The following is a 26,031-nucleotide window of genomic DNA, read 5'->3' as shown; positions in this document are numbered from 1 at the left end:
ATAGATACTGTGATCGATACTGTGAAAATTGAATCGCAGTACTTTTTTTAAACAGCAGAAGGCGCTATCCAGAAGTGTTGGCGGCAGGGCGGAATCTGCTACTGCTTTCTTTCTGGCCGCTTTCTACTCTTAAACATATTCATAAGTGATTCCTAATCCCTTTAGCACCGAAAGAATATCTGTAATATTACGTGAATATCTGTAAAAGTCACGTTGTTCTATTAGCTCTGTTTGCTAGCATAGCATCTCTTCTTCACTGCAAGATATCTGCATGCCAACCGACCACTGGGTTACCAGCACCCTCTGCTGGTCCAAACAAATATCTGACCTAAATACAGTGAAATGACTGTTTTTGTTTTTTTAAGTCCAATTGTTAAGGCACAAAATACATTTTCAGTTACACTTTTAAAAAGAAAAAGGACTATTATGCAGTTTTGCATTGTTTACTATAGAACCAGAATTGAAATTAATAGGCTTCTTCTTCATTTGTATTATTCCTTTATTTATTTCATTCAAGATTTATTTTTAGTTAAATTGCATTGTTTTGAATAGTTTATCAAGGGATTCTTTTCACAATGAAAAATAAAAGGAAAACAGTACAGTTTTTTATAGTTTTGAACCCAAAAAAAATAAAGGAATATTTTTCACTAATCATATATCTACAGTCCCATTTTGTAAAATAAATCGTGAGAGACTCGTATCGTGAACCCAGTATCGTGAATCGAATCGTATCGGGAGTTGAGTGAATCGTTACATCCCTACTGTAGATATTATGTTGAAGGTTAAAATGTATGTAACCAATAGGTTAATAATAAATGGGTCAGTTTTTCTCACACTTACTGTTGCTGACGATTGTTCTCTGTTTGAGTAACATCACTTGGTCAAGCCTTTTATAACATTCCACATTACAAAATAAGAAATTAGTATTTTTTTTATTTAAAAAAAAAAAAAGTAATACAAGTATTTATGATTCATTGTAATATCGGATCAATATCGATATCGGCTGATATGCAAGGCTGCAATATCGGTATCATATCGGAAATGAAAAAGTTGTATCTGGACATCCCTAGTTGTTGTTGTTGTTGTGTCTAATTTATTTTTTGTACAAATAAACATTTGCATGTATTTAAACTAAATGGTCATTCACGGGGCCCACAAAAAATTCAAGGGGTAGAACAAGATTAGTTTATACTTCTTCCTACTCCTTTTGTAAACTGAGATGTGTTTGAAGACGCAAGATACAGTTGTTTTGTTTTTTTTTCTTGATGTTTATTTATTTTATTTGGCTTTTAAACTGTTTTTAAGTTGTCATTTACATGATCGAATAAAGAAAGATATCCAATCAAAATCGCTCTAATTTTGTGTGGCCCCTAAAGCAAACACATAAAATGACACAAATATGCACAAAAAAATTGCAAAAAAAAAAAAAAAACATAAAAATGTACACACAGAAGACAACTCATGGCACGGTACGTGTGAACAGAAAAGGAGACTAGGAGTGTGATGATATCTCGATAGAGCGATATATCACAATACCTTTTCGCACGATCGATTATCGATACGCTCGCGCTAGGTATCTTTATTTTTAATATATATATATATATATATATATATATTTTTTTAATTATTATATATATATTTTTTTTTTCCAAAACCTTTTCTGCTTTTTCACTAAAATGTGCAGGTATGTCTTCACAGAAATTATGTCACTGTTTGTTGAAGGAACTGAATATTGCATTATAATGGTGTCACTGGTAAGAAAGACCCTATTTTTTGTTTACAGAAAGCATTATTAGAGATACTCATTAGTTTACATTGGTATGTTGACACTTATTTACAGAAATGTTGCACTGAAATAGTGTCACTGTTCATATGTTCAGAGATGTAAAACAAAAATTGTATTTTTTCACTTAATCTTTTATTTTTCTTGTTATGTCATAGATTATCGTAGATTGATTTATGATCAATATATCGATAATTGCAGTATCGTCATATCGTGAGATAATCGTTATCGTATCGTATCGTGAGGTAGCCAGAGGTTCCCACCCCTAGAGGAGACCGGGACATTTCTTAGCATTATACTATAAAATGATTAGTGCCACATTAGACGTGAGCGTCCGTCTTCCTGCAGCGGCGTCTCACTGAATGAGATTTCATGGTAGTTACGAGGCTCTGGCCCCAAACAACCTTCAATGGAAACACGTCCAAAGCGCAATTATACTTTGTCAACATTTAGAAATATCGCTTTTATTTTTGTGAAAATGTGTAACGCAAACAGCTAATCACTATTTTTCAAAACTGTGTCTAAAAAAAAAAAAAGTCTTCATAGTCCTGCAGAAATAGCTCTAATCTCCACAAATCCTCTGTCATCCTCTGAGTCAGCCGCTGATGGAGAGCTAATCTCCAGAATAGCTGCTAATATTGGGACAAACTGGCCTGGAACTGGGTGTGATCAGCAGAAATAAACCAGTGCTAGTTTAGGAGACCTAAAAATGTTTGAGTGGCATCAAAAAATGGTTGAGTCCGTGTGTCATGGTGACACGCGGCCCATGAACGGAATCCGTCAAGGCCAGGGCACGACAGAAGACACACGATGTCTTTAAAATAGCAAACAATGTTTAGGAGGAATCCAGGCTGTGGAGCTTTAAACTAAAGGACAAAGCAAAGCAGAGCCTGTCGTAGGCTCGGGGCACATGCTGCAGTATAAATCAACAGAGCCTGTGACAGGGTGACACCCTTAACGAGAAGGGTGCACGTCCCAATCTGCCTCCACATTCATCTACAGGGAGGAACCACTGCAGAGGTTTGAGGCGCAATAGTGAAGGATCGTGTGTTCACGCTGCTTTTTTTTTTGACTCATTCTTCTTCTCTACACTGCCGTGAGAAATTATTCAATTTCACCTAATTGTTCTAAAAAAAACAATTTTTAAAAGGAATTCATTGTTGTCTACAAATATGCCATTGTGATAAAAACTAAAATAATTAAAAAGAACTGCCACTTGTTTTATTCTTGAACATCAAATCCCTCCATAACAGCCTTTGGATCAAATCTGACACTCGTTTACGTTTAACAATACAGAACAAAATGTAATTATAAAAAAGTATAATCTTTATTTATGCAATAATAATAACAACAATATTAGTAATAATAATAATATAAAATATATAACGTTTTATAATATAAAAAATACACTATATAAAACAAAACCATATTCAACAGAATAAAGTTCAACTGTAGTTCTAATCATATTGAATTATTTTTTTGGATGCAAAATATGAAAGATGATAAAATTATTTGAATACTTTTTAAATGTGTTTATGTTGAATTTGTATTCAAGACACTTTGATAAGAATTACTGCATATTGTTAATTTCACTTTTATTAGAAACTTAGAACTTAAAACCCTTTGATAAAAATGACTGTATATTGTTAATATAGGCTCCAAAGTAAAACATTTTAACATTATCAGTTGATGATTTTCTCTGCCTCAAAGCCTTAAATAAGTAAAGTTAATATATATATAAATTAATTAATTTTAATATTGATAGATCCAATTATCTGATTATGAAAACATTCTATCCCTAAAGCAAACACCCACACAGATATGTATATTATTCATGTAGGATCATAAATGTACATAGATTTTTTTATAGCTGTCTCTTCTGCCAGTATCTACTGTATGCCCTATTCCTATTAATACTACTTTGACACTTACATTTTTACCCCATAGCAGAACCAATAAAGTACAGTATTCTTATCTTAGATTCAATGATATATTCCTGCAATAATCTCCATGCTACTTGTAAGTTTGTAACCTTTGTGAAAATGAAAAGTGAAAAAACTTCTTTTATAATGAAGCTTGCTTGATACAGAATATCACTGTATTTTAGAGTTCATTAATAAACCCAGAATGCTTAGCAGATGGTGATGCAAGCAGGGGTAACTGTCCTATTTATTTTTGATTATATGCTTTTTAATAAAAAAACTAAACAAAGCAGAGAGCAGCTTTTGCCGAAAACTTAAAATATGATAAAATTAGCCTTTGTTCTAACCCTTATGTGTCAAACTCAAGCCCCGGGGGGACAAATCTGGCCCAGCGCATCCGATTTGGCCCCTAACGACTGAGAAAACATGAATTATTGTGTTAAACACAAACTAATTCCATTGTAGATGTCTCAGCCCCTCCAAACACACAAATTCAAGCATATTTCACAATATTTGCAGGGCTTACAGTTGATGAGAGTCATTTTTATTCTCAAGTTGTTGAAAGAAATCCCATGTTTTCAAAAAACCTGTGAAAATATCTAAAAAATATTCTCAAATCGAAAAATAAAATGGCCAAAAGATTGAGGACATTGTCAATGCCTTACATACAATTATAATATCATTTATATATGTAAGTGTAAAACTAGGGCAAAGTAATAATGTCTAAATTGCTCATTTTCTCACCAGTAATCTGTGGCCGACTTTCCACCGAACTGGTCCGTATTTGGCCCCTGAACTAAAATGAGTTTGACAACCATGTTTTATTCTCACTGAGAAACACTACTTTAGTTTAAAATTCATTCAATTAATGTTGAAAGTGTAAGTAGAAAATAAAAATATATGATTTTCTTTACCTAAGCAAAGAACCATGACCACGTAACGGAATTCTCCACTCTTACTTTTCTTTATGTATGTATCCTATATACATATACATGAACATCGACTGAGACCAGTAGATGTTTTAAAGTTAAAAACCCAAAGAACTATTTATTAAGATTGCATGAACTGGAAGATTTGACCAGGCCGTCATTCCAGATTTTTCCTCTTAAAAAGACTTTCCCAAGCACTTCTGCAGTTCCCACTGACACGTTGAGTTGTTAAAACTCACCATTGGCGACTGATTTGGTCTCTGCTCTGCCTGTCACCTGCAACACATCAAGAACACAATGAGGGAAAAGCTGAGCGCAAACGCTGCCAACGAGGTTGATTCTGAACCCTGCCTCAGCGTTTCCATGATTTCCCAAAGCCTAGCGTGGTTTTGCTAATGATGAGGTAGATAACTGCAACATTTCCTGTCCAGGACTCTTCTTGCGTCACTGCAAACCACCAACTTCTACCCCACTTTACACTGGTGCACCACAGCTTTTTGAAGTTCCTCGCTAATGGGGTATAGCAAGGGCTGAAGAAAAGAAGGAATGCTTGTAGGGGGAAAAGAAAATCAAAGTTGCATTTGAACCCTTCTTCTTGGGCAATTCCTCCCTTTAATGCACTAATGTAAGCATGTTTTTTTTTACACCAAAGGAGAACAAAGAAACCATGTTGTTAAAAAATGCGAGGTGACATCAGAGACGCAGCCTCGTAAAAAGAAGCGCTGTAAACAGTTTCTCCATTAGGCCAATAAAAAGTGAAGTGAAGCCGGTCCGACGGCAGTGATTTGTGGTCGTCAGAAGAAAGCGCGGCGGTGCAACGCAGCCATTTGTGAGACGGGCTTCAGCTGCAGTTGGACCAGCGGCGCCGCGTTGGTAAAGATGTTTTTACAACGCAAAAATTTACAACAAACTGTAATCTTCTGGATATTGCTGAGTCGGCTTTAACAAGCAAAGGGTGTTAATGGAGTCAACAGTGTGGACCACCACTAAAAATGCCTTTACGAAGACTTTTTTTTTTTTTTTTAACTATTAACTCTGTGCTTTTGGCTTTAACAGTCCAATGAATGCAGAAGTGTAAATTTGGAAAACGTTACAACCTTTAACGTCTTTTAAATACAAGCGTGTACCTAATGTCAGGAGACAACATGTGATGTTTCAAACAGGCTTTTTGACTCCTGGTTGAGTGTTTTAACCCTCCTATTATCCTAAATGTTCTTTCATTTTTCTGATATATATATTTTTTGTTTTAATCACTGTTTTTGCTATTGTTGTTTTAACTTGTAAAGTGTCTTTGATTGTCTCAAAAAGTGCTTTTAAATAAAATGTATTATTATTATTATTATTATTATTATTTTTGGGGTCAATTTGACCCCATTCAATGTTTAACATTCAAAAAATAATAGTTGACTTTAATTTTTTGGCTTAATATTTGATGACATTTCCAAATTTGATTGGTACAATTGATTAAGTATAAAATGATCATGATGATATTTTTCCAATGTGCACGCATTGGTGTTCCTCTGGGGTCAATTTGACCCCATTCAATGTTAACCATTCAAAAAATTATCATTTTTGCTAAATAGCCTATACCTAATGTCAGGCAACAAAATGTAACAGGCTTTTTTTTAAACTCCTGGTTGAGTATTTTTAACCCTACTATTATCCTTGGGGTCAATTTGACCCCATTCAATGATAATCATTTAGAAAACAATAGTTGACTTTTTTTTTTTTGCTTAATATTTGATAACTTTTCCTAATTTGATGCGTACAATTGATTAAACATAATACTATCATGATGATTTTTTTTTTTTTTTTTTTCAATGAGCATGCATTAGTGTTCCTTTGGGGTCAATTTGACCCCAAGCTGTTTAACTGTGTAAAAATTGTCTGTCTGTGTGTGACTTATGTTATCATGAAATCTATTCAAGATAAATGAATTATAATTTACAAGTTTGACCTGATGGTGGCACTAGAGAACACATCATGGTTTCATTATCAAGGGGTTATTTAGATTCAGATTGAGACACAGTTTATTTGCCATTTCTATTATAAAACCACATTGGAAAAGAAAACAAACAAGACACGTAGTTTAAAAAAGGTTACAATAGAGAAAATTAAAAATTACATTTGTTAAAACGCAATTAAAAGGCAAAAAATAATGAAACCTGATCATGATTATATATTCAACAAATAAACAAAGTGTCAGATTGACCCCCAGGGGTTAAAATGTGTTAGTATTAATAATATTTGAGGATAATAGGAGGGTTAATGGCAGCAGAAATGAGCAGTCCAACTGCAGCAGAGCCCGGTGATGGTGGGGGTGGTGCGGATGGTGGTGGTGGTCGTGCCAGCTACACACATTTGTGTTACAACAAGCATTCAAAGACAAAAGGTGAAACGGCTTCACTTCTTTACCTCTTTTTCAGGCTTTTTGCTCCCCCCAGATTTAACGACGAGATCAACTAGCTATGAGAGTTCTTTAAAAGCACAAACAAACACAAAAGTGAGTGATGTAACCAACCTTGGCTGTCACGGCAAGATTAAAATACCACGAGTTTTACGCTAATTGTTTTGTTTTTTTCTCAAAAAAAAACAAAAAAAAAAATGGTAATTGTTTTAAGACAAAAAAAAGAACAAATGTTCTCCTCGCTGGCATGAATTGGAAAAAAAAAAAAAAAAAATGTTACCATGACAACAAGCGAGACTGAAATAATTCAAACTTCCATTTGGTTAAAGCCCACTTGGCTTTTCCCTGGTAGATTATTACGTGCACGTTACGTCACCTGGGAATGAAGCTGAAATCAATACCTTTGTTGGAGTGGCACCTTTGTTTTCCCATAAACTCCTCTTATTGGTGACATCCACAGGCTTCAGGTCCTGTCAGAGGGGAAACAATAAGGAGCTTTCTCAGCAACGATCACAGGCTCTGAGCAATGTTTGAAACTCCTGTGCAGACAATGATGGAGCGTCTTAGATGTGGGAGGACGGGGTGACAGAGGAGGACAGGTAAGGCTGGAAATGAGAGCTGGGACTGACAGAAGCTAAAGAGCGGGAAAGAAAAAAGAAAAAGGTACTGACGGAATCCACCAGAGAGACACTTTATCACCAAAGCCAAGAAAGGTACACGCAGCCATTTTTTAACCAACTTAACTCGTTTAAAAACATTCAACGTGGTCTCTCTACGTAGCATTTAAATATAATTAACTCCCTCTGCGACAAACTTTAAGCTATAATCTGAAACAAATGAAGCTTTAGAGTAAATCTTTAAAAGAAAATGTTGGGTTTGTGTGTTCACAAAAAAAAACAAAATAGAAACTCCATGTCTATCAGAAGTAGTTTGTCAGGTTATGTTTGCTCCGGGGTCAGCTTTTTACTTTTTTGACCAGCAGGTGGTGCCAGTGAAACAAAAAGATGAGCATATTTCATCAAAAAAAAACACAACAAAATGAAAAACAAAAATTGAAGTAAAAATGAAGTAAATTATACAATAAAATCCAATTACTTATTGATTGTCCCCTAATGTATGTATGTTAATAGGGCTTCATCGAGATTTAAGATCAAGTTTTCTATTTTGGTAAAAAATAGAAAATTATAATATTGCCTATATTGATATATTTTTTATTTTATAGCTAATTTTGTATAAAAATACTAGATTTAGGAGTTGCTGCTTTTGCTATTTCTCAGCACAGCATGAAAAACACAGTTAGATGGATCACTGAGTGTGTCCTAACCCAGACCCTCCTCTACAAAAAGTCATAATACTGAACTCACTCACACATGCTGTCCCTTATAGGAAAAAAGGGCAAAAGTGGCACATATTGTGCAGTTGTTTGTTAATAAATGTGCCTGTGCGGTATTTTGCATCAGCAAATTTAACCTTTCTGGTCAGACTTTGACTTAAAAATATCAAGATTTATATCGTATATAACCATTTTGAGAAAAAATATTGAGATATGAGTTTTGGTCTATAAAATGTAACATTTTAGACGGCAAAAGGCATATGTACGTTCACCTTTTAAAATTAGATATTAGCATCTGTGTGTCGGACATTTTCAATACAAGCAATAGAATAGCATTAGCTAGTAACTGCAGTGATGCTGTCATTGGTACAGCTTCAAAAAACCAAAAAGTTAGCTTTCAATGCGAGTTTTTAGAGTTGGAATGGTTTTATCCACACGCGGAGTTTGCAGGGGGCGGGGGTTGCATTGACAGTTTTCATTACAGTTTTCCCAAATTTGTTCGAAAAAACACAATTGTTAATATAATGTACATAATATACTAATATTTTAAGTGCCATAAAACACAGTGACTGTACAAAATATATATGAATTCATTTGTTGTTCTGTTAAAATTACTAGTATACGTTTTCAGTCAATTGGTCCCAAGCTTTTAAGACTTTAGGTTGGTTCTTCTTCCGTTGTGCAATTCTTCTTTACAGTGCAAATGGTGAAGCCGGCCTGATTTTATCATGAATTTCCAATAAACGATGCGTCGACACGAATATCGAGACTCTTTGTACATCACTGTTTATTCCGTTTTGTGAAGCACTGGGTTTTTACTGTAAAGCACTTTGTCATTTCTATCTATGTTATATAAATAAAATGTACTTACTGACGTTGTGTGATAATCATAAAAATGAGGATTAATTTATTATCCTAAGCCAATAGCCACTTGACTTGTGGACTCATTTTACTCATTTGGGTATTGTTTAATCTCAGCTGTGAATAATTAAGATTTATATTAATAGACCTGATATTTATTATAATGAACCAGGTTGTATTATTTTCTGTACTCATGTACTGCTTGTTTTTCAGCCTATTTGGGAATCGATAAAAGAATCAATACAAAACTGTATCAATAAGCAAGAATCGATACAGAATCTGAATCGCTAAATTCTTATCAAAATATAACTCTACCCCCCCAGCAAGAATCTCAAACTCCGCCTATGGTTTTATCTTATTGAGCTGTTTGATACTGTATGCATTCACGTTTATACATTTCTAGCTCTACGGTACAGATGTTGTTTGGAGCGGCCGTACCGAAGGTTTTCCTCCCGACTTGTTGCTCTCTGGAGTTTTGTTGAGCCAGTCATTGATGCGTCCAGCCACACCAGTCTTCATCACAGCTGCTTCCTGGAAGCAAAGGGTCAAAGGTCAGCCATGCTTGGTCCACACGCAACAGAACCGATCAAACTGTGAAACTTCCTCCTCTCTCTCGCTCTCTGCTACAGTCGCACATTAAACTCATTTGAACTTTTGTTAATTCTCTACATTTACCTTGAACGTGCTTCCTCCGCCACCAGGTGAGCTGAACACGTTGCCCTTCTCCCACATGCTCTTGATGTTTCGTAGGCTGTCTGTGGCCATGGGCAGATCCACCACTCCAGAGCGAGGGGATCGGGACTCCTTGTTCTCTCTCTGCAGGGACAAAATCACCACTTTAAACCAGGAAATGGCAAGCTAGGGTGATTTGATTAAAGCTAAGATATTTCTCTTTGTTAAAAATGCTGGTCTATTGTCATCTATTAACATCGAGGGAGCTTTGATGGGACTTCAAAGTGTACGAAGCAATTCTTCAGAGTTGCTTTGGGGATTAGAATGAACAGAGAAACACGTTCAGTGGGACTTATTAAGTATTCGCAGCAGGAAACGATGAGTCTGGCAAAATGTGATGTTTGATGTGTTTTTAGTTTAGCTTACTTTGATCGCATTGGTATTTTTGGACCATTTATGGTCTTAATAGTTACAAAGAAAAAGCAAAGTTTGAGATTTTTTTTTACCTTGACATTAAATGAAATAATGGTTTCTTAGAGTCTCTATTTATAATCCTTGGACAACGTTGTATTGAAGTCAGTCAGACAAAGAAAATCAAATTGGAAAATCAGTTACAACATATGACGCTGTTTTGTTTTGGTATATTGGTGGAGGAAAGAAAAATGGAAGGTTTACCAATTTATATACCACCTTACCCATGTTGTATGCATTTGACCTAACCATATACATTACATAATAACTAATAATAATTCAAGTAACGGAAATAAATTAAAAAATACATCTTAGATTGGGAATATGCAAATCAAAAGTGCAACTGCATCACATGACATCTTCTTAAAACACATGATCCCAGGATGATGAATTGACTTCAACAGTTGATTTATATATGCTTTTATTATAGTTTTTTTACAGGAGCCTACAACACAAAAATAACATCAAACTGTTGATTAACATATACAGCATTTTTGATAATTCTTATTACTATTCCCTATCACTAATGTGATATATTGGCTGAAAATATTTTCAAAGATTAAATAATAGATTTAAAATATATATATTTTAATATTTGTTAAATTAAAACTCGTGAAATTTAAAGCTATGGTTTTTGAATAAAATAACACAGATAATGTTTAAAGCTAAATTAAATCCTCTTCCATAAGGCGTTCAAAAATACCACCATAATGACCAACATTAAAATACAGGTACTCATCAAAAACAAGGCGGATGTTTCATTTAACACGTCTATTTAATGTTGTTGGCCACTGTAACATTACACACAGTTTGAACAGTTACAATGTGTTTAAATATAGAAAAATAAAACACTGTACTTGAATAATCAATCAAATAAAATACATTTTGCGTACCATTAGATAAAGCCTGCATATGACTTGTGGTGCGTGTACCACAGTTTGAGAATCAGTGAACGGCATCATTGTATATTTATTGTACCAAAGGCCAGATTAGCAGTAAAACAGACTTATTGGGGTTAAATTATGAAATAATGTTGATAGAGAAATAAAAATGAGAGACACTAGAAAATGTCACAGTATATCTTGGAAAGTTATGCAAAGTAGTAAGAATATTATTGTAAGTGTATAAAGTAATTTTTTAATATGTTTCTTCTAACTATTATCTGAAAAAAGCAACTTGAATGTAATGTTTTATGTTGGGGCGTATATGTATTCTACATTGGCCTGGTCATGTGTTATATATTTTTAAACAGTGATTTATAATGGAAGATTTTTGTCAGACTGAAACAAAGAAACTGAATTTCAATTAAATATTGATGCATTTGTGCAGAATTTATGTGTAAAAGTTACTGTTGACCTGAGCTGCAGAGGTGTATTGCTCCAGCCTGTTGTCGATCTTGGACACAACAGGAGAATGAGACGCCTTGGCTGTGCTGCAGGGCAGAGAAACACTACATAACCAACGAGACAACTTCCAATATATCTATATTACTTTATATACAGACGGTACATAATATAATGGACTGAACTTTTAGTATTAAGCTGTGGTTTAGATTTAGCTAAAAAAGCCGATGAAGAAGCTGGATAATGCCAAATGAACAAAGATGATTATGCGTAAATTTACCTTTTCTGTGCAGACTTGTTCAGAAACTCTGCTCGCTCTCCAATCTGCAGAGAAAGTTTGGAATAGTTAGCGTAATAGTTAGTGTTATATAATTTCATAAACTTGTAAAATATGTTATATTTTATCCTTTGTTTCTGCTTGCTTGAACCCATCATTGTGTTGCCAATTACATTTTTCAGTTACAATTACGTCCTCAATTGTTCAATCACAATTAAATTACAATTAAAGTTCAATTACAATTAATCACAATTACTGAGCCTGAAATAAATAACCTAATAAAAGTTAACCTTCCTCTTGTGTTAGCATCTCTTATGATAACTGGTCTTAAAACAGCTGTAAAATACACTAAAAACAAATATCTATCATTTAATTTCTTTCCTATCTCATGGTTACCTTGTTAGGCTTCCTAATCAATGAAAATATATGTTTTAATATTTTTGATGTGGGCGCCTGAGACTTATTTGTGTCAGAAAACCTTTAATTTCATTTTTTTTTTTAAATGGTAAAATGTGGGAAACCTTGATATGAAACATATTTTAATAATTGCTAACTACATGTGTGTAGAACTGTAACATGGTTCTGCAGTTTTGAGTTTAATCAAATTGTAGTTTTTGTATAATTTTCATGCCAATTACAATTACAAAGTCAATTATCTGACCTCAATTTAATTATGATTACAACAGCAACACATGTTTTCAATTACAGTTACAATTATAATTAGAATATTTGCATTTCCTGAAGAAAATGCAAGTGAGGATGCATGTGCTGGCCTGCGTCGCACTGCATTAGCCTAGCATTAGAATTAGCCTAGCAATTGCATTAGCCAAGCAATAGCATTAACCTAGCATTAACATTAGTCTAGCATTATCATTAACTTAATGTTAGCATTAGCCTAGTGTTAGCATTAACCTAGCAATCGCATTAGCCTAGCATTAGCATTCGCTTAATGTTAGCATTAGCTTAGTGTTAGCATTAGTCCGGTGGTAGCCTTAGCTTAGCAGTAGCATTAACCTAGAAATCGCAATAGAAATAGCCTAGCGTTAGCATTAGCTTAACGTTAGCATTAATCTAATATTAGCATTAACATAGTGCTATCATTAGCTTAACATTAGCATTAGCCTAATGTTAGCATTAGCGTAACATTAGCCTAGCATTAACATTAGCGTTAGTAGTTTGAGTGCAAGGACGAATAATAACATATAAAAAGAATAATAAAGTCTCCTGCATCCTCACTATTACGCTATAATTGTAATTATCTTTTATGCAGTTACAATTATAATGGACCCCATCCCTGCTGTGTTGCATATATGATCAAAACGTAGAAGATAATTGAAATCTGTGTTTAAGATGTATAACCTAATTGCACTTTATCTTTTCCTGTTAACTCAGTGTAATATTGTATATATGAGAATCTTACTTTATTGCAGTTTCCTAAGCAGCAACAAACAATCCTTTATAACGCATGCACACAAACACACAAAAAACACAAGCCTTAAACTTCCATATTTGGATTGTGGGAATCTCTGAGAATAGTTTACAATATACAAGAAAATGCTTTACAAAAAAAATAAAAGAAAACAGCTCAGAATGGACAAATCAACAGCGGGAGGACACAAGCTGCTTTGCCAAACAAAAAACAAAAAAAAGAGCTTATGCTTGGCTGTTACCAAATGTGGGAGTTCCTGAAATACTCTCAGACAGGAAATTCCCCATTCTCAGACGCATTTCCAACAACTATAGCCCAACGAACGCAGTTACAGTAATCCTGTTAACGCTAATCGCGTTCCTGCATATTCCTGCAGCCAGTCCTTCATTTGGTGCCTCTATCTTTCCTGGCCAGAGAGCACTGAGTATTATCTACAGTGCAGAGCAGGGCAATGCTGGGATGGGCTGATACAGCATGAAGGAAAAGCTCTTGGGCTCCATGTGTTCCACTGAGAGCCGAGTCCTGGTCGAGGTGCATATTTTATAGTAGAGCCACATGATAGCAGTACAAAAAAAAAACCACATAATAGGAAAAGAAAATGAACAGGCATACGTTCTCCAACCATTCAAGCATGTAAAAAAGCTTTTGACAGGTTTCACAGAACTGAAAGGGCATGAAATTCAATGAGTACAGAAACCAAGCAGGAAATTGTTCAATTTATGCGAGCAGGACAAAAAAACAAAAAAAAAAGTCAGCTGTCGAGCAGCTTTTGTGCAGCTCCACAGTAGCAACATGCAGGTTTTTGTTAATTACATCCACATTATGACCTCTGACAGATAAAAACACTGTTTTTTCTCCCTGTAAAGCTGCATCAATGTGTGATTTAAATACCTCTGAAAATTACATTTTGTAAAGTGAAACTCATTATAAAATCTTATTGCTCTGCGAAGCTGTGATTTCTTTTTCCTTTTACCAGCCCACAACTTCATTGCTTTAATTCTTTCCTGATGATTTCACACGGCAGGAAAGAATTGGTACGACTATTGTAAGCTACTTAATTAGTATCAAATAGGGTTTCCTATAAACACAGTGAACAATGTAACAATTACCAAGCTGACGAGTTCTCCCAAACACAAAAAAATTGTGTGTACGGATGATTTTCTTGATACTTGCACAAGTGACTTGAAATAAAAATCAGTTGATAAATTGCAAATATAAATTTAAATAACTAAAAAACTTTGTAAAACTTCATATACTTCAAGCCTGATTTTCTGATGGTTTTAGAGTAAAAACATGCGCTAACTTGGCAGCTAACACATGCTGCAGGTAATCTACTAACTGGGTATCAACAGCACAAAATAACACAAGCAATCTATTTAGTACAGAGCCCTTAAAGTGACATGAAGAAATACATTTTCACTAAAGAAATGAAATAATGTCAACGTGTACGTGTTCAACATCAGCCAACAAAACCTAAGAAACTTTTCTGAAAGCACTTAAAGGTCCAGTATTATGCTATTTTTCACCCATATCCATTTTTCTAAGAAAGATCCAACTGTTTTTGTTGTGCTTAAATGCAACGCAATTTCGTTCTGCAGTGCATCCCTGATGTTATGTTGAATGACAATAAAATAATCTATATATCTATCTATCTAGTATTTGAGGTTTATTTTCCCAAACTCACCTGTAGCCCTCTGAAAAGTCATTTTCATGACGCTTCTAAAAACAAGCTGTTGTGGGCCCTTTGGGAGTGTGTGTAGACGCAGACTTCATGCCTCGCTCTTGTGAGGGAGATCAGTGGTCACCATAGCGATTTTCTTTTGCTATCCAACCACACACTTTTGATATTGTTTTCAGCCAAAAAAAACTGCACATTACAGTAAAACACATGATTATTTAAGCGGCTATTGTGATTGTGAGGCCGTCTCAAGGCTGCTTCAGGGTGTATGTTTACATCAGCAGCAGCGGAGTCAGTCAGCTGTTTCAAACACTCACCAGAGTGTTAAGCTGCTATGTCACTTTCTTCTCCTTCTTACATCTCCTAACTACAGAAATAGCGCATTTAAGATGATAATCATTTGTTTTGTCCAACCGCTGCATTGCATTGGGACACAAACAGGTCAGATCATGTCAAAGGCAATATAACGGCTACTAAAAGTGGAACTGCTCCCTGGGGGCTACACCGTGGCGGCCCACTGCTCCTCAGGGAGAACACATTTTGTGTATATAATGTATAATGTATAATGTATATTCTATATTAAACCGCTGTGTTTGTTTTAACTGTGAGGCAGTTTGAGAGGGAGGAGCTCACATATTTATACAGGAGGAGCCAGGATTGTTAGGAGGAGGAGTTTCCGCGATGTGACGTCCCAACGTGAGAAAAATCCAACTCGCCCATTTGGAGCTGACTTTTTACACAATGTAGAATAACAAGGGAGGGAGGAAACATAACTTTTCAACGTTGGCCGTCTGAATGAGGCTAAAGGGATGTATATCACTATAGCAAAATCATTATAAAGCGATTTTTTCATAATACTGCTCTTTAAAGGTTTTACATCTAGGTTAGAACTTATATGTGGGCACTTACGTATATGCTAAAACTATTACGGGAGCACGTAAAACTTATTTAATACAAAAAATAAAAATATTCCATGTCCTTTTAAGGGCAGACATAAGCAACTGGCGGCCTTTGGTTTAATTTTGTGCGGCCCCCCAAACACAATTGTAATTCATGAAGTTGGAAGTTATATGAAGGCCACTATAACAGACAAACTCCAGAAACACAGAAATCAACAGCAAAATGCACAAAATGTCAACAAAAGTACACAAAATTACAACTGAGGCGCACTAAACAACCACAAAATGACTACATATACAAAAGGACTTCAGAGACACAAAATGCCAACGAAATTGTGCAAAACGACAGAAAAATACACAAAAAGACAACAATATCACAAAACATATAACAAAAAGCCACATAATGACTCAAAAAACGTGCAAAGAGGCAACAAAAATTCAAGATATTGACAAGAAAATAGACAAAATGAATTCAAAAACACACAAAAGATCTAAAAACTCAAAAAAAAAACAGAAAACCCACAAAAAAGGACTACAAAGGTCACAAAACCCGTTGTTCTATCCTGTATTAATGCTCAGATTGGTCATTATTCTAAATGCTAAAATTCATGTTGATAATGCGGCCCTCCGGTAAGACAATCACATTGTAATGTAGCGCGTCTGCACAAAACAAATTTGCAATTTGGATGTCTCTGCTAGATATGTGGTTCTTTTTGTGTATTTATTTAACATGTTTGACAGGCAGGTGCTAACTGTCACAGCTTTACTCACAGATGGCTGCAGGCAAAGGCAGAAGTCAACATTTTTTAAATGAATGAATAAAAATATTGCTTATGACTTAGTTTGTTCTTTTATCTCATCTTATATCTTGCCATTTTTTTCCCAATTTATTAGCTGTGGTTCAAGAATATGTTTCTTCGCCTCTTTCATTAACCCCTCGCATTCAATGGCTACAAGTTTTCATTTTGTGCTCCCCCGTTTCTCTTAAACAACCTCAAACCCCTTTTGCACCGGTTGTCATCTGCACAAGCAATCTTAGTAAATCACGCAAAACAGGAAAACGAACAGCACGTGCAATCCATTTACATGCATCACCCATGTAGCACTCTTTATTTGGGCTCTTCGTAAATCAGACCCTATGTGTGGGGAAATGGTTTGATTTGTGCATTTTGTGAGCTCTGTAATTGTGACGCCTGCCCTTCAGCGATTCTCAACTGGTGGGTCGGGACCCAAAAGTGGGTTGCGGACCTGTACTGTATGGATCGTAGACAGCTGGCCACAAATAAATAAATCCTTAATGTCGCTCATGACTTGTCTTTTAGTTTGAAAGAAACTTTTCTTTTGACAGGCGTGCTGTGAAATGCATGTTGCACAGGAAAATATATAGATTTATGTTTAAAAAAAAAAAGACTATTTACACTACCGGTCAAAAGTTTTCGAACACCACACTTTTTCCAGTTTTTTACTAAAAATTATTCAGTTTATTGTGTCATTGCACTCTGAAATGAAAGCATAGAACAAATAAGCAATTTGTGTTGAAAAAGAAATGATAGAATCTATGAATAATACTATTCACCTGATGCTCATGAGGGTCCAACACTGCTTTTATGCAGACAGAGGGGGTTGTGGGTAACCAAGAAAAGTTGGAACACCTGTAGGAATTAGTAGCACCAGCTTTCAACGGCTGATTCAACCTTTATTGTTGCAGAATAGTTTTAAATTGTTAACCCACTTTGTGTTCCCTGAAAAAGGTCTATTTGTATAATTCTAAAATGTACTTTCTTTTTCAGGTTTGGGTAACCAAACCTTTTTTATTTAACCTCTGGCTGATCAGTACTAACCTTTGTACCATTTCAAGATATTCATTGGACTTGCACGACTTGAATTGCAATGAATATCTGGAAAAATTAGGGTGTTGTAAAACTTTTGACCAGTAGTGTATGTGTGGTTTCAACAGTTATTTTTGAAAAACTAAATTTGGTTGGTTGAATTCTTTAAAAACACGTGGGCCGCGATTTAATGACCCTGGCATATTGTGGGTCCCAGGGTGAGACCAGTTGAGAAACCCTGGGAAAAATGAAAAAAATACGTCAAACTTGAAGCAGAAATAGAAAATGTACACAGGAGAGAACCATGACCATTAAAACCACTGCAATTATTAAACATAACACTGCAAAACAACACATGCAAAATTGTGCTGTTGGCACAAAAAGACAAAATTCAAAACTAAAGTACGTACAGTGAACATGATGACAAAGTAAAGCTGTGTCTGTGAGGTGAAGAATTACAGACAAACAACATTATTTACAAATGTGTCAAACTCAAGGCCCGGGGGCCAAATCAGGCCCTTCAGAGCATCCGATTCGGCCCACAGGGGAAAGTGTAAACAAATCATTGTATAAATTACCAAATAATTCAGTTGTAGATTGTTGTTGAAAGAACTCTACATTTTTCCAAAATCCTACAATTTATTCTAGAATTATTTCACAAAATCTTCCCAAATTAAGTAAAAATTGGTAAAAATAAAAAAATAAATCAAAGGAACTTTACATATCTTTCACTTATTTCTTAGATATCATTGATGCCTTTCATATATTATGTCTAATGTATAACTGGAAGTGCAAACTTGGGCACATTAATGTTGAAATTGTTCTTTTTCCCGCCTAAAAACAGTGGCGCACTTGTGATCAAACTGGTCCGTGTTTGGCCCCTGAACTAAAATGAGTTTGACGCCCCTGCTCTAGACAAACCAAACCACAAAGTTCTCACAGATGGATATTACAGCTAACTGTCAATAATTAGATTCTGTTCACTCGCTGAAAATCCTCCTCAATTTGCAGCATGCATGATTAGTCCTTTGGCATCGCAGCAAACCTTTATTCACGTTTTAATTTGATTCAGCGTTGCTCTACTGCAACAAAACATTTGTCATTGAATGAGAAAAGAAAAGCATAACACAAATGTGTCCTTTGGTGACAAAAATATTAGCTTGAGTTTTTAAATCAAATCAGATAAGTCACAGATTTCCCCCCTATGTCCCCCTATCTTCCAAAAATGACAAATGTTTAGCTATAGCTTAGCCGCACTGCTGGATGAGTGGGATTTGCAGGTTTTTCAGAGGACTGAAATATTGACTCAGTTCTGCTGACAGGTGTGAAGTTGGAAGGCCACAAAACTGGAAAATTTAAAGTGCGCTCAATCAGGTAAAAGGTTTAAAGCTGCAGCGGCTTTAAACTTTGTGTTAGCCATTAAAGTAGTTAACGACTGCAGATGAAAGAAGAAGGAAATAGAAAACCCCCGGAATTGAAAACGTTGCCTTATGGGTCAGGCTGCTTTTCTCATCTTCAAGATTGGTTTAATTACAACAGACTTTAAAGTGCTTGCAGTGTAAGTGCCATTAACCTTTCTGAGATACAAGCTGGCCCCAAAATCTTAAATCTTTCTCAACAAAGTGCAAACTAAAATGTTGTGTGGCTTAATGGAAGCACAAACAAAGATTTATGGCTCTAAAATTACCTACAAATCATATTTTGGCCGTATTGTGGCATCTTCCTTAAAACTATTAATTCATAATATTTTACAGCCTACCAACTTATTCCAAAGAGCACAACTGCAGGTTTGACTATGTACTATTTTTTTGGTTTAAAAGCAGTTTGTGAATCAAGCAGTGTATGCAATTCTTTTGCAAGAATGTCCCTTTAAGTCACTGGTACCAAGTAGTAGCGTGGTGGACAGTTTGAATGTGCACTCAGAACAAGAAGGGTCATTTTAGTGCGAGACAAATGTTTTTGTAGAGCAGATAAGCCAAAAAATATTTTGAATATTTAATAGAAATGTCAGAACAGTACATTTTTGGAAAAAAAGTGCTAGCCACCTGAAATTCAACATGGCAGCCATTTTCCAAGATGGCGGCCATATAACACCTAAATTCCTGTATGAGCAGCCACAGAGCAGTTAGAAATACATTTAAATATTGTTTTTTTTTGCCAACTCATTCCTGAATTACATTTTGAGTATAATTCCAGTTTTTCTGGAATCCAACATGATGGACATTTTTTATTTTATTTTCTAAGCTTGCTGCCAGTGGTGGGCAGTGTTTGGAATAACAGGAATAACAGAATAATGAGAAACGGCTTTTTTTTTTTCCGTAACGAGGTAATCTAACTAATTACTTTTTATGCCGTTACAACGCTGTATACGTTACTGAACGCTAAATGCAGTGCGTTTCATGCATTGATTGAATAAACTGTTATCTGAAAGCACACCTGGCAAAACAAGGTGAGCGATTATGATTGGCTAAGGCGGCATCATGTTTCATGGTAGCCAATCAGAGCCAGTGTTTTTACACATGTGCCAGCACACGCGCCACACACACACACACACACTACAGCAGAGATGACGAGCGTGGAGCAGTCCGATGAAAAGTTGTCTACTTTTCTAGTTGTCTACTAATTAGTACTACTTATTCAGCTTCAGTTATGAAAAAAGTGCCATATTTGTTTTCAACAAGTTATCTTTAAACAACAATACATATCGGTTTTTCAATATCTGTGGAAAGAATGATACCGATGTCAACCAATATTCAATTTTATGTAATATCGACTGATAATATCGTGGGCCAATAATGTCGCCCATCTCTCGTCGTAATGTAATGATAATGTTATCATGTTATCTTGGGACTGGTTTCTGACCGTACGCCGATTATGACAACAAATGTAAAAGAATGCATGGCTGTCATCTGAGGCATAGTTTTATTGGCGTGTGACCAAATTATTGGTTAACTTTAATGTGACCACTATAAGTAACCACTTCCAAGCCTGGCCGAATCTGCGACTAATCACCAGTTATGATGATGACCAGTTCAACCAAAACACCCAACAAGTAAATTGTGTCTTGGATTGTTAAAAACTATCCTTGGTTTTTATTGTCACCTCCTTTGGTTTTGAATTTCCAGTTCTGGTGAAGTATGTAGAAACCTTTGAGACTCAAACTGCACTTTGAGTTATAATGAGTCTGATATTTTTAGTTGCCCACATTATACTTCAAACACTTGCTCCATCACGCTCTTTATGGCAATTCAAGTAAAGGCAGCTGCTCTTTTGTTTGTGTGTCTTCACATTGACGAGCAGATGGGTGAACATGATATCATCTCATGTAGCCGTCAAGCACACATTCAACAGAGCTTTGAAGTTAAAAAAATGAGCCAGCTGGGACCATTTATGCGTCTGACAGAAATAGCAACCGACGCAGAAAGCTAATGTTTGACTAATTAGCGAGTTAGCCCCAGCTGAAAAAATGTGCTAGCAACAGTCGTCTCTATTGAGAAACGGTCAGATTAAGGTGCTGCTACTATGGGTTTCACTGCAACATGTTGTGAAGAGATGTGATGGACTGACCTTCAGAGAAGAGCCTCGAGGACTCACACACTTGAAGGGTTTGTCGTCGCTGTCCTCAGTGTCGTCCACCTTGTTTCTCTTCTCTGCTGCCTCTGCTCGTCTTCGCTCAATCTCTTCTTTCATCTTCTTCTTCTCTTCCTGAATAATAGGAACCAAGACAGTTCAGTAGCATGTCCCACCAACGCTATTCCTGTTACTCTAACTCAGGGGTTCTCAACCTTTTCAGCCCGCGACCCCCAATATAAAGGTTCCATAGACCAGTGACCCCCACTGTACCTGAAGGGCCATCTATAAGGGGGAATAAAGGGGAGATATTTTTGGGGGCCCATCCATAAAGTCAGCAAAATGATGGTCTATTGTTCTATGAATCTGTTATAACCACATTTCTTTATTTACTGTATCTGAATAAAATCAACTGTTATCCAGGAAGTTTATTATTATTTGGGCCATAGTATATAGTCATCTTAAAGTTTTAAATCCTTGTTTTAATGGCTTGAAAGTGACCAAAAATGGTGGAAAAGGTGGTGAAATGGGATTTTAAAAATCAAAGAAAATCGTCAAAAGTTTCACATTAGAGTGGCCAAAAACGGACAGAAATAGTGGTAAAAAAAAGGTTCAAATGTCAAGATTGGCTTAAAAGTGGCAGAAAAAAGTGGGAAAAATTATTTTAACTTGGCAAATAATGGGCATGACAAATTATGAATGTGGTTATATTGGCAAAAATAAGCATGAAATATGGTGAAAAGAGGTAAAAAGAGACAATAATAGGTCAACATATGCTACATTAGGTGGAAAAGTGGTGGAAAGGGTTTTAGAAGTGCCCAAAATGTCTTGAAAGGGGAAGTAATGTAGCAAAAATGTATTAAAATGAGCAAAAATATGGCAAGAAAAAGGTTAAACTATTAAAATAGGTTAAACTATGGCAAGATTGGTGTAGTTGTAGAAAATGGGCTCAAATTCTTTTAAAAAAATTATTTGTTTCTTGAAGACATCTGGTGATCCCCTCTCAGTGTCTCGTGACCCCAAATGGGGTCCGGACCCCAAGGTTGAGAACCCCTGCTCTAACTAGACTATGGTACTGTTACCCTTTTTAAGTTATTTTTTGTGCCACAAAAAACTACAAACTACAGGATAACTTATGAATACTGAATGCTTTTATACCAAATAACAAGTCTGCGTTATTACTGGAGGCCCATCCGTAGATGTTACGCCTGCTCCTTGATAGAGGTGTTAGCGGTTAGCTAGTGGTGAATCTGCAGTTTTTGCTAAATTGGAGGTCAAACTCAAGGCCCGCGGCAGGATTCTGTTTAAAGTAAGAATTACAAAGAAAACGGGAATGGAAATCATTAAAATTTCACCTTTTACAAATTTAATGAATTTCCCTCATCATTACTTTCAAATCACAAATTGTTTCTGTAGTTCACATAATTTTCTGGGAAATTTGATGTAATTTTAAGACTTTTAGAAGATTGCACTGAGTACTTGTATGCACTTTATCTGATTCTTGGCAATGTATTTTTATGCATATTAATTCCTTTATTGTTTTTATTATTTACTATGTGAATGATGGAATGTTTGAATTGTGATAAACGAATTGTATTGTAATGAAAAATCTAAAAAAAAGACAAAAAAACAGATTCATGACAGAAAATATAGAAAAATGAAAAAAATTACACATACACACAGAAACACACTGTATAACTCCAAAAACAGACCCAAAAATCGCCAAAAAACAAAATTCATCTAAAAATACACAGCATAAGAGAAAAATACACAAAACCACAACACGAACACAAAAAAATGTTTTTTCCTGTAATAATGCTCAGATTGGTCATTATTCAAAATGCTGACATGACACGTCAAAGTGCAAACTAGAATACAATATTGATATCACTGAAGTTGATTCCATAAAAAGACGTTCGACCTACTTGGGATCAAACTGGGTCGATTGTGGCCCTTGAGACATCTGTTCAACCAGACAAAGCCTTTTCCTTTTTAAATGTATTCTGTTCGTCTCACAGGAAGTTGCATGCATAATCAGGAAGTAGCAGCCCCAGGAAAAGGTGGAATTTGTACCTCCGACAATTTGTGGATGCCACTTTGTAACTAGTTTGTCATGTTTTCCAAACAGAGGGTCAACAATTATGTAAATCACAAAAAGCACAATAATTGCTTTGGGGAGAAGAAAAAAGCTCCTGGAAGCATTCAGACAATCAACAGATTAAAAGAATACCCAAACAATTCATGTACAAGCCATTTGCAGTGTAATGAGAAGAGGGGCTGGTGCCTAGCAGTATATCAGCTGTCAGCAGCAGTAATTAGTCTCTCTGTATCTCTGGGCCATCTTTTAATTACAAACCAAAGGCTTCATTAACATCTCACAAGAGAAAGAGCTCAGTGGCAGACGCCAGAGACTGATTCATATTCAGAGCCAACATCGACCAAGACGGACCAGTCAGGCAGGGTTGGGTTCAATTACATTTTTCACTTTCAATTTTATTCAATTACCCATGTTCAATTACAATTCAATTATGATTAAAGTGACCAGCATTTTTTTCAATTACAATAAAATTGCAATTCTTTTGTATCCTCAGAAAGTCAATTATAGTTATTTTTATCCTTAGAAAGTCAATTACAATTATGTTCTCCCTCTATGCCTCCCTCTCCTCTTCTGCTCCTCTTCTCCCACTCCCCTCCCCTATCTGCCCTTGCTGCTTGTTTTGTTTTCTAATAGGAGACTCTCTCTGCATTTTATCCAAAAACTGAAATTATGGAATTGGTCAGCTGGTCTTTCAATGCAATCGATCAATATTTTTTTGACAAATGACCGGGCAGGGGTGAGCTTGCGTGTCCGGACAAAACGTTTGCGGCCGGATACATGATGGATTCCAGGAATAAGTGGAAGATCGTGTGTTTGTCCAAGCTTTCTGTGGAGGACATCAACATGATTGGAATTATGGTAGCAGGGATTCTGCTGATTGGAGCGGGCAGCTTTCTGATCTATCGCAAAGTCTGTATTACGTTGGCAGCTGTTTTGGCAAGGCTGCCAGTCGTTTCCAATGGATGGGGCAGATCACTCAACACTCAGACTAATGTGATGAATGAACTGAAAAGTAAGCAGGAGGCTACTTTGGAGCGTTTACGCCGGACTGAAACTACCTTGGAGAGGTACTGCTGGAGACCAAAGACTCAAGGCTACCGAAATGTGCTTGCCTGAATCAAAAACAAATCACTTATCACCATTGGCTTAGCCACACGCCAGCCGCTCAAGGCCGTCTTCTATTTCACCACCCCGTTCTTGTCCTCCCATGTTATATGTGATTGTCTTTTCATGTTTCTTTGGACGGGATGAAAATGAAATGAAATCTCGTTGCTCTGTAACGTGTGTAATGACAAAATAAAGCTGATTCTGAATTACTAAAGTTCAATTACAATTAATCACAATTACTAAATAATGATAATAATAGATCAAATTTGTATAGCGCTTTTTTGGACACTCAAAGACGCTTTACATGGGGATTAAGACAAAACAAGACAGCACAAAAGGGGTTTATGGTAAAGCCAGTTTGAACAGGTGGGTTTTGAGTAATGATTTGAAGTTTAGTAGTGAGTCTGAGTTTCTAATGGGTGGTGGGAGTGAGTTCCAAAGAGTGGGGGCAGGGATGGAGAAGACTTGGTCCCCCCAGGCCCGGCGGTGTGTGCGAGTGATGGGAGTGAGGCAGTTGGTGATTACTGAGCATGAAATAAATAACCTAAGAAAAGTTAACCTTTCTCTTGTGTTAGCTTTCTGTTAGCATCTCTTATACTAAATCAGCTGTAAAATACACCAAAAACAAATATCTATGACCTGATTTCTTTATAGAAAACCTATATTTTCTTAATCAATGAAAATATAGGTTTTTAATATTTTTGTTGTGGACATCTGAGCCTTTTTGTCTGTATACCTCTTATTTATTATTTTAAAGGGTAAAATGTGGGAAAGCTTGATACGAAACATATTTTAATAATTGTTTACTACATATGTGTAGAACTGTACATAGAACTGTAACATGGTTCACCAGTTTAGCGTTAAATTATATTTGACAATTTTTATAAAATTTTCATGGCAATTACAATTACAAAGTCAATTATCTAAATGATCTAGATTACGACTACTACAGCAACAGTGTTTTGAAATTACAATTATAATAATGCCATAATTGTAATTAATGATCAACTACGCAGTTACGATAATAACTGACTAGTGGAAACGCCTGGGCCTCGGAGCAGTCTGCTGACAGGGGGCCAAACAAATCGCACCAACATGTTGAGTGTATACAGATTAGAACACAAGGAGGGAAGGAGGTTATCAGGGTTGACATACACCGGGACGAGGGTTAGAGTAATAGGAAAAAGAAAAAAATGACGTGTGTTATATGTGGCCACCTAATAGGTTGGGCCATGATAACGGAGACGTATGGTGAGATTACGTCTCAGCGGCGCTGGTAGCGAGTGTGATGCATGAGTTTCCCTTCACACTGGTGCAAAACGATAAAGATAAACATTCAGAAATATGGAAAAGAAGTCCAACTAAACTAATATTTATATATGAGTATTTGAACCCTCAGAAAGGGGTACATTTAGAAAAATGG

The 26,031-nt window shown here is 35.8% G+C and overlaps 1 protein-coding gene across 5 annotated transcripts in view; it reads right to left on the bottom strand.

The window, feature by feature from the left end:
• cald1a (caldesmon 1a) overlaps positions 1–26,031 on the bottom strand; it is a 119,085-nt gene that overhangs the window by 3,404 nt on the left and 89,650 nt on the right. For 4 of the 5 annotated variants that reach the window (XM_028450356.1, XM_028450355.1, XM_028450357.1 and 1 more), the window contains 7 exons: positions 21,401–21,538; positions 12,002–12,045; positions 11,735–11,810; positions 9,911–10,051; positions 9,674–9,766; positions 7,443–7,511; positions 4,874–4,910 (listed from right to left, as the gene is read on the bottom strand). In XM_028450356.1, the coding sequence (XP_028306157.1) occupies positions 4,874–4,910; positions 7,443–7,511; positions 9,674–9,766; positions 9,911–10,051; positions 11,735–11,810; positions 12,002–12,045; positions 21,401–21,538 (598 nt within the window). Of the gene's footprint in view, positions 1–4,873; positions 4,911–7,049; positions 7,112–7,442; positions 7,512–9,673; positions 9,767–9,910; positions 10,052–11,734; positions 11,811–12,001; positions 12,046–21,400; positions 21,539–26,031 lie in introns of all 5 variants that reach the window. The other variant, XR_003674301.1, reaches the window with a different exon arrangement.

This window comes from Gouania willdenowi, chromosome 6, assembly GCF_900634775.1.
Source record: "Gouania willdenowi chromosome 6, fGouWil2.1, whole genome shotgun sequence".
NCBI classification, from domain to species: Eukaryota; Metazoa; Chordata; class Actinopteri; order Blenniiformes; family Gobiesocidae; genus Gouania; species Gouania willdenowi.
This window is presented reverse-complemented; position numbering and strand designations above follow the sequence as displayed.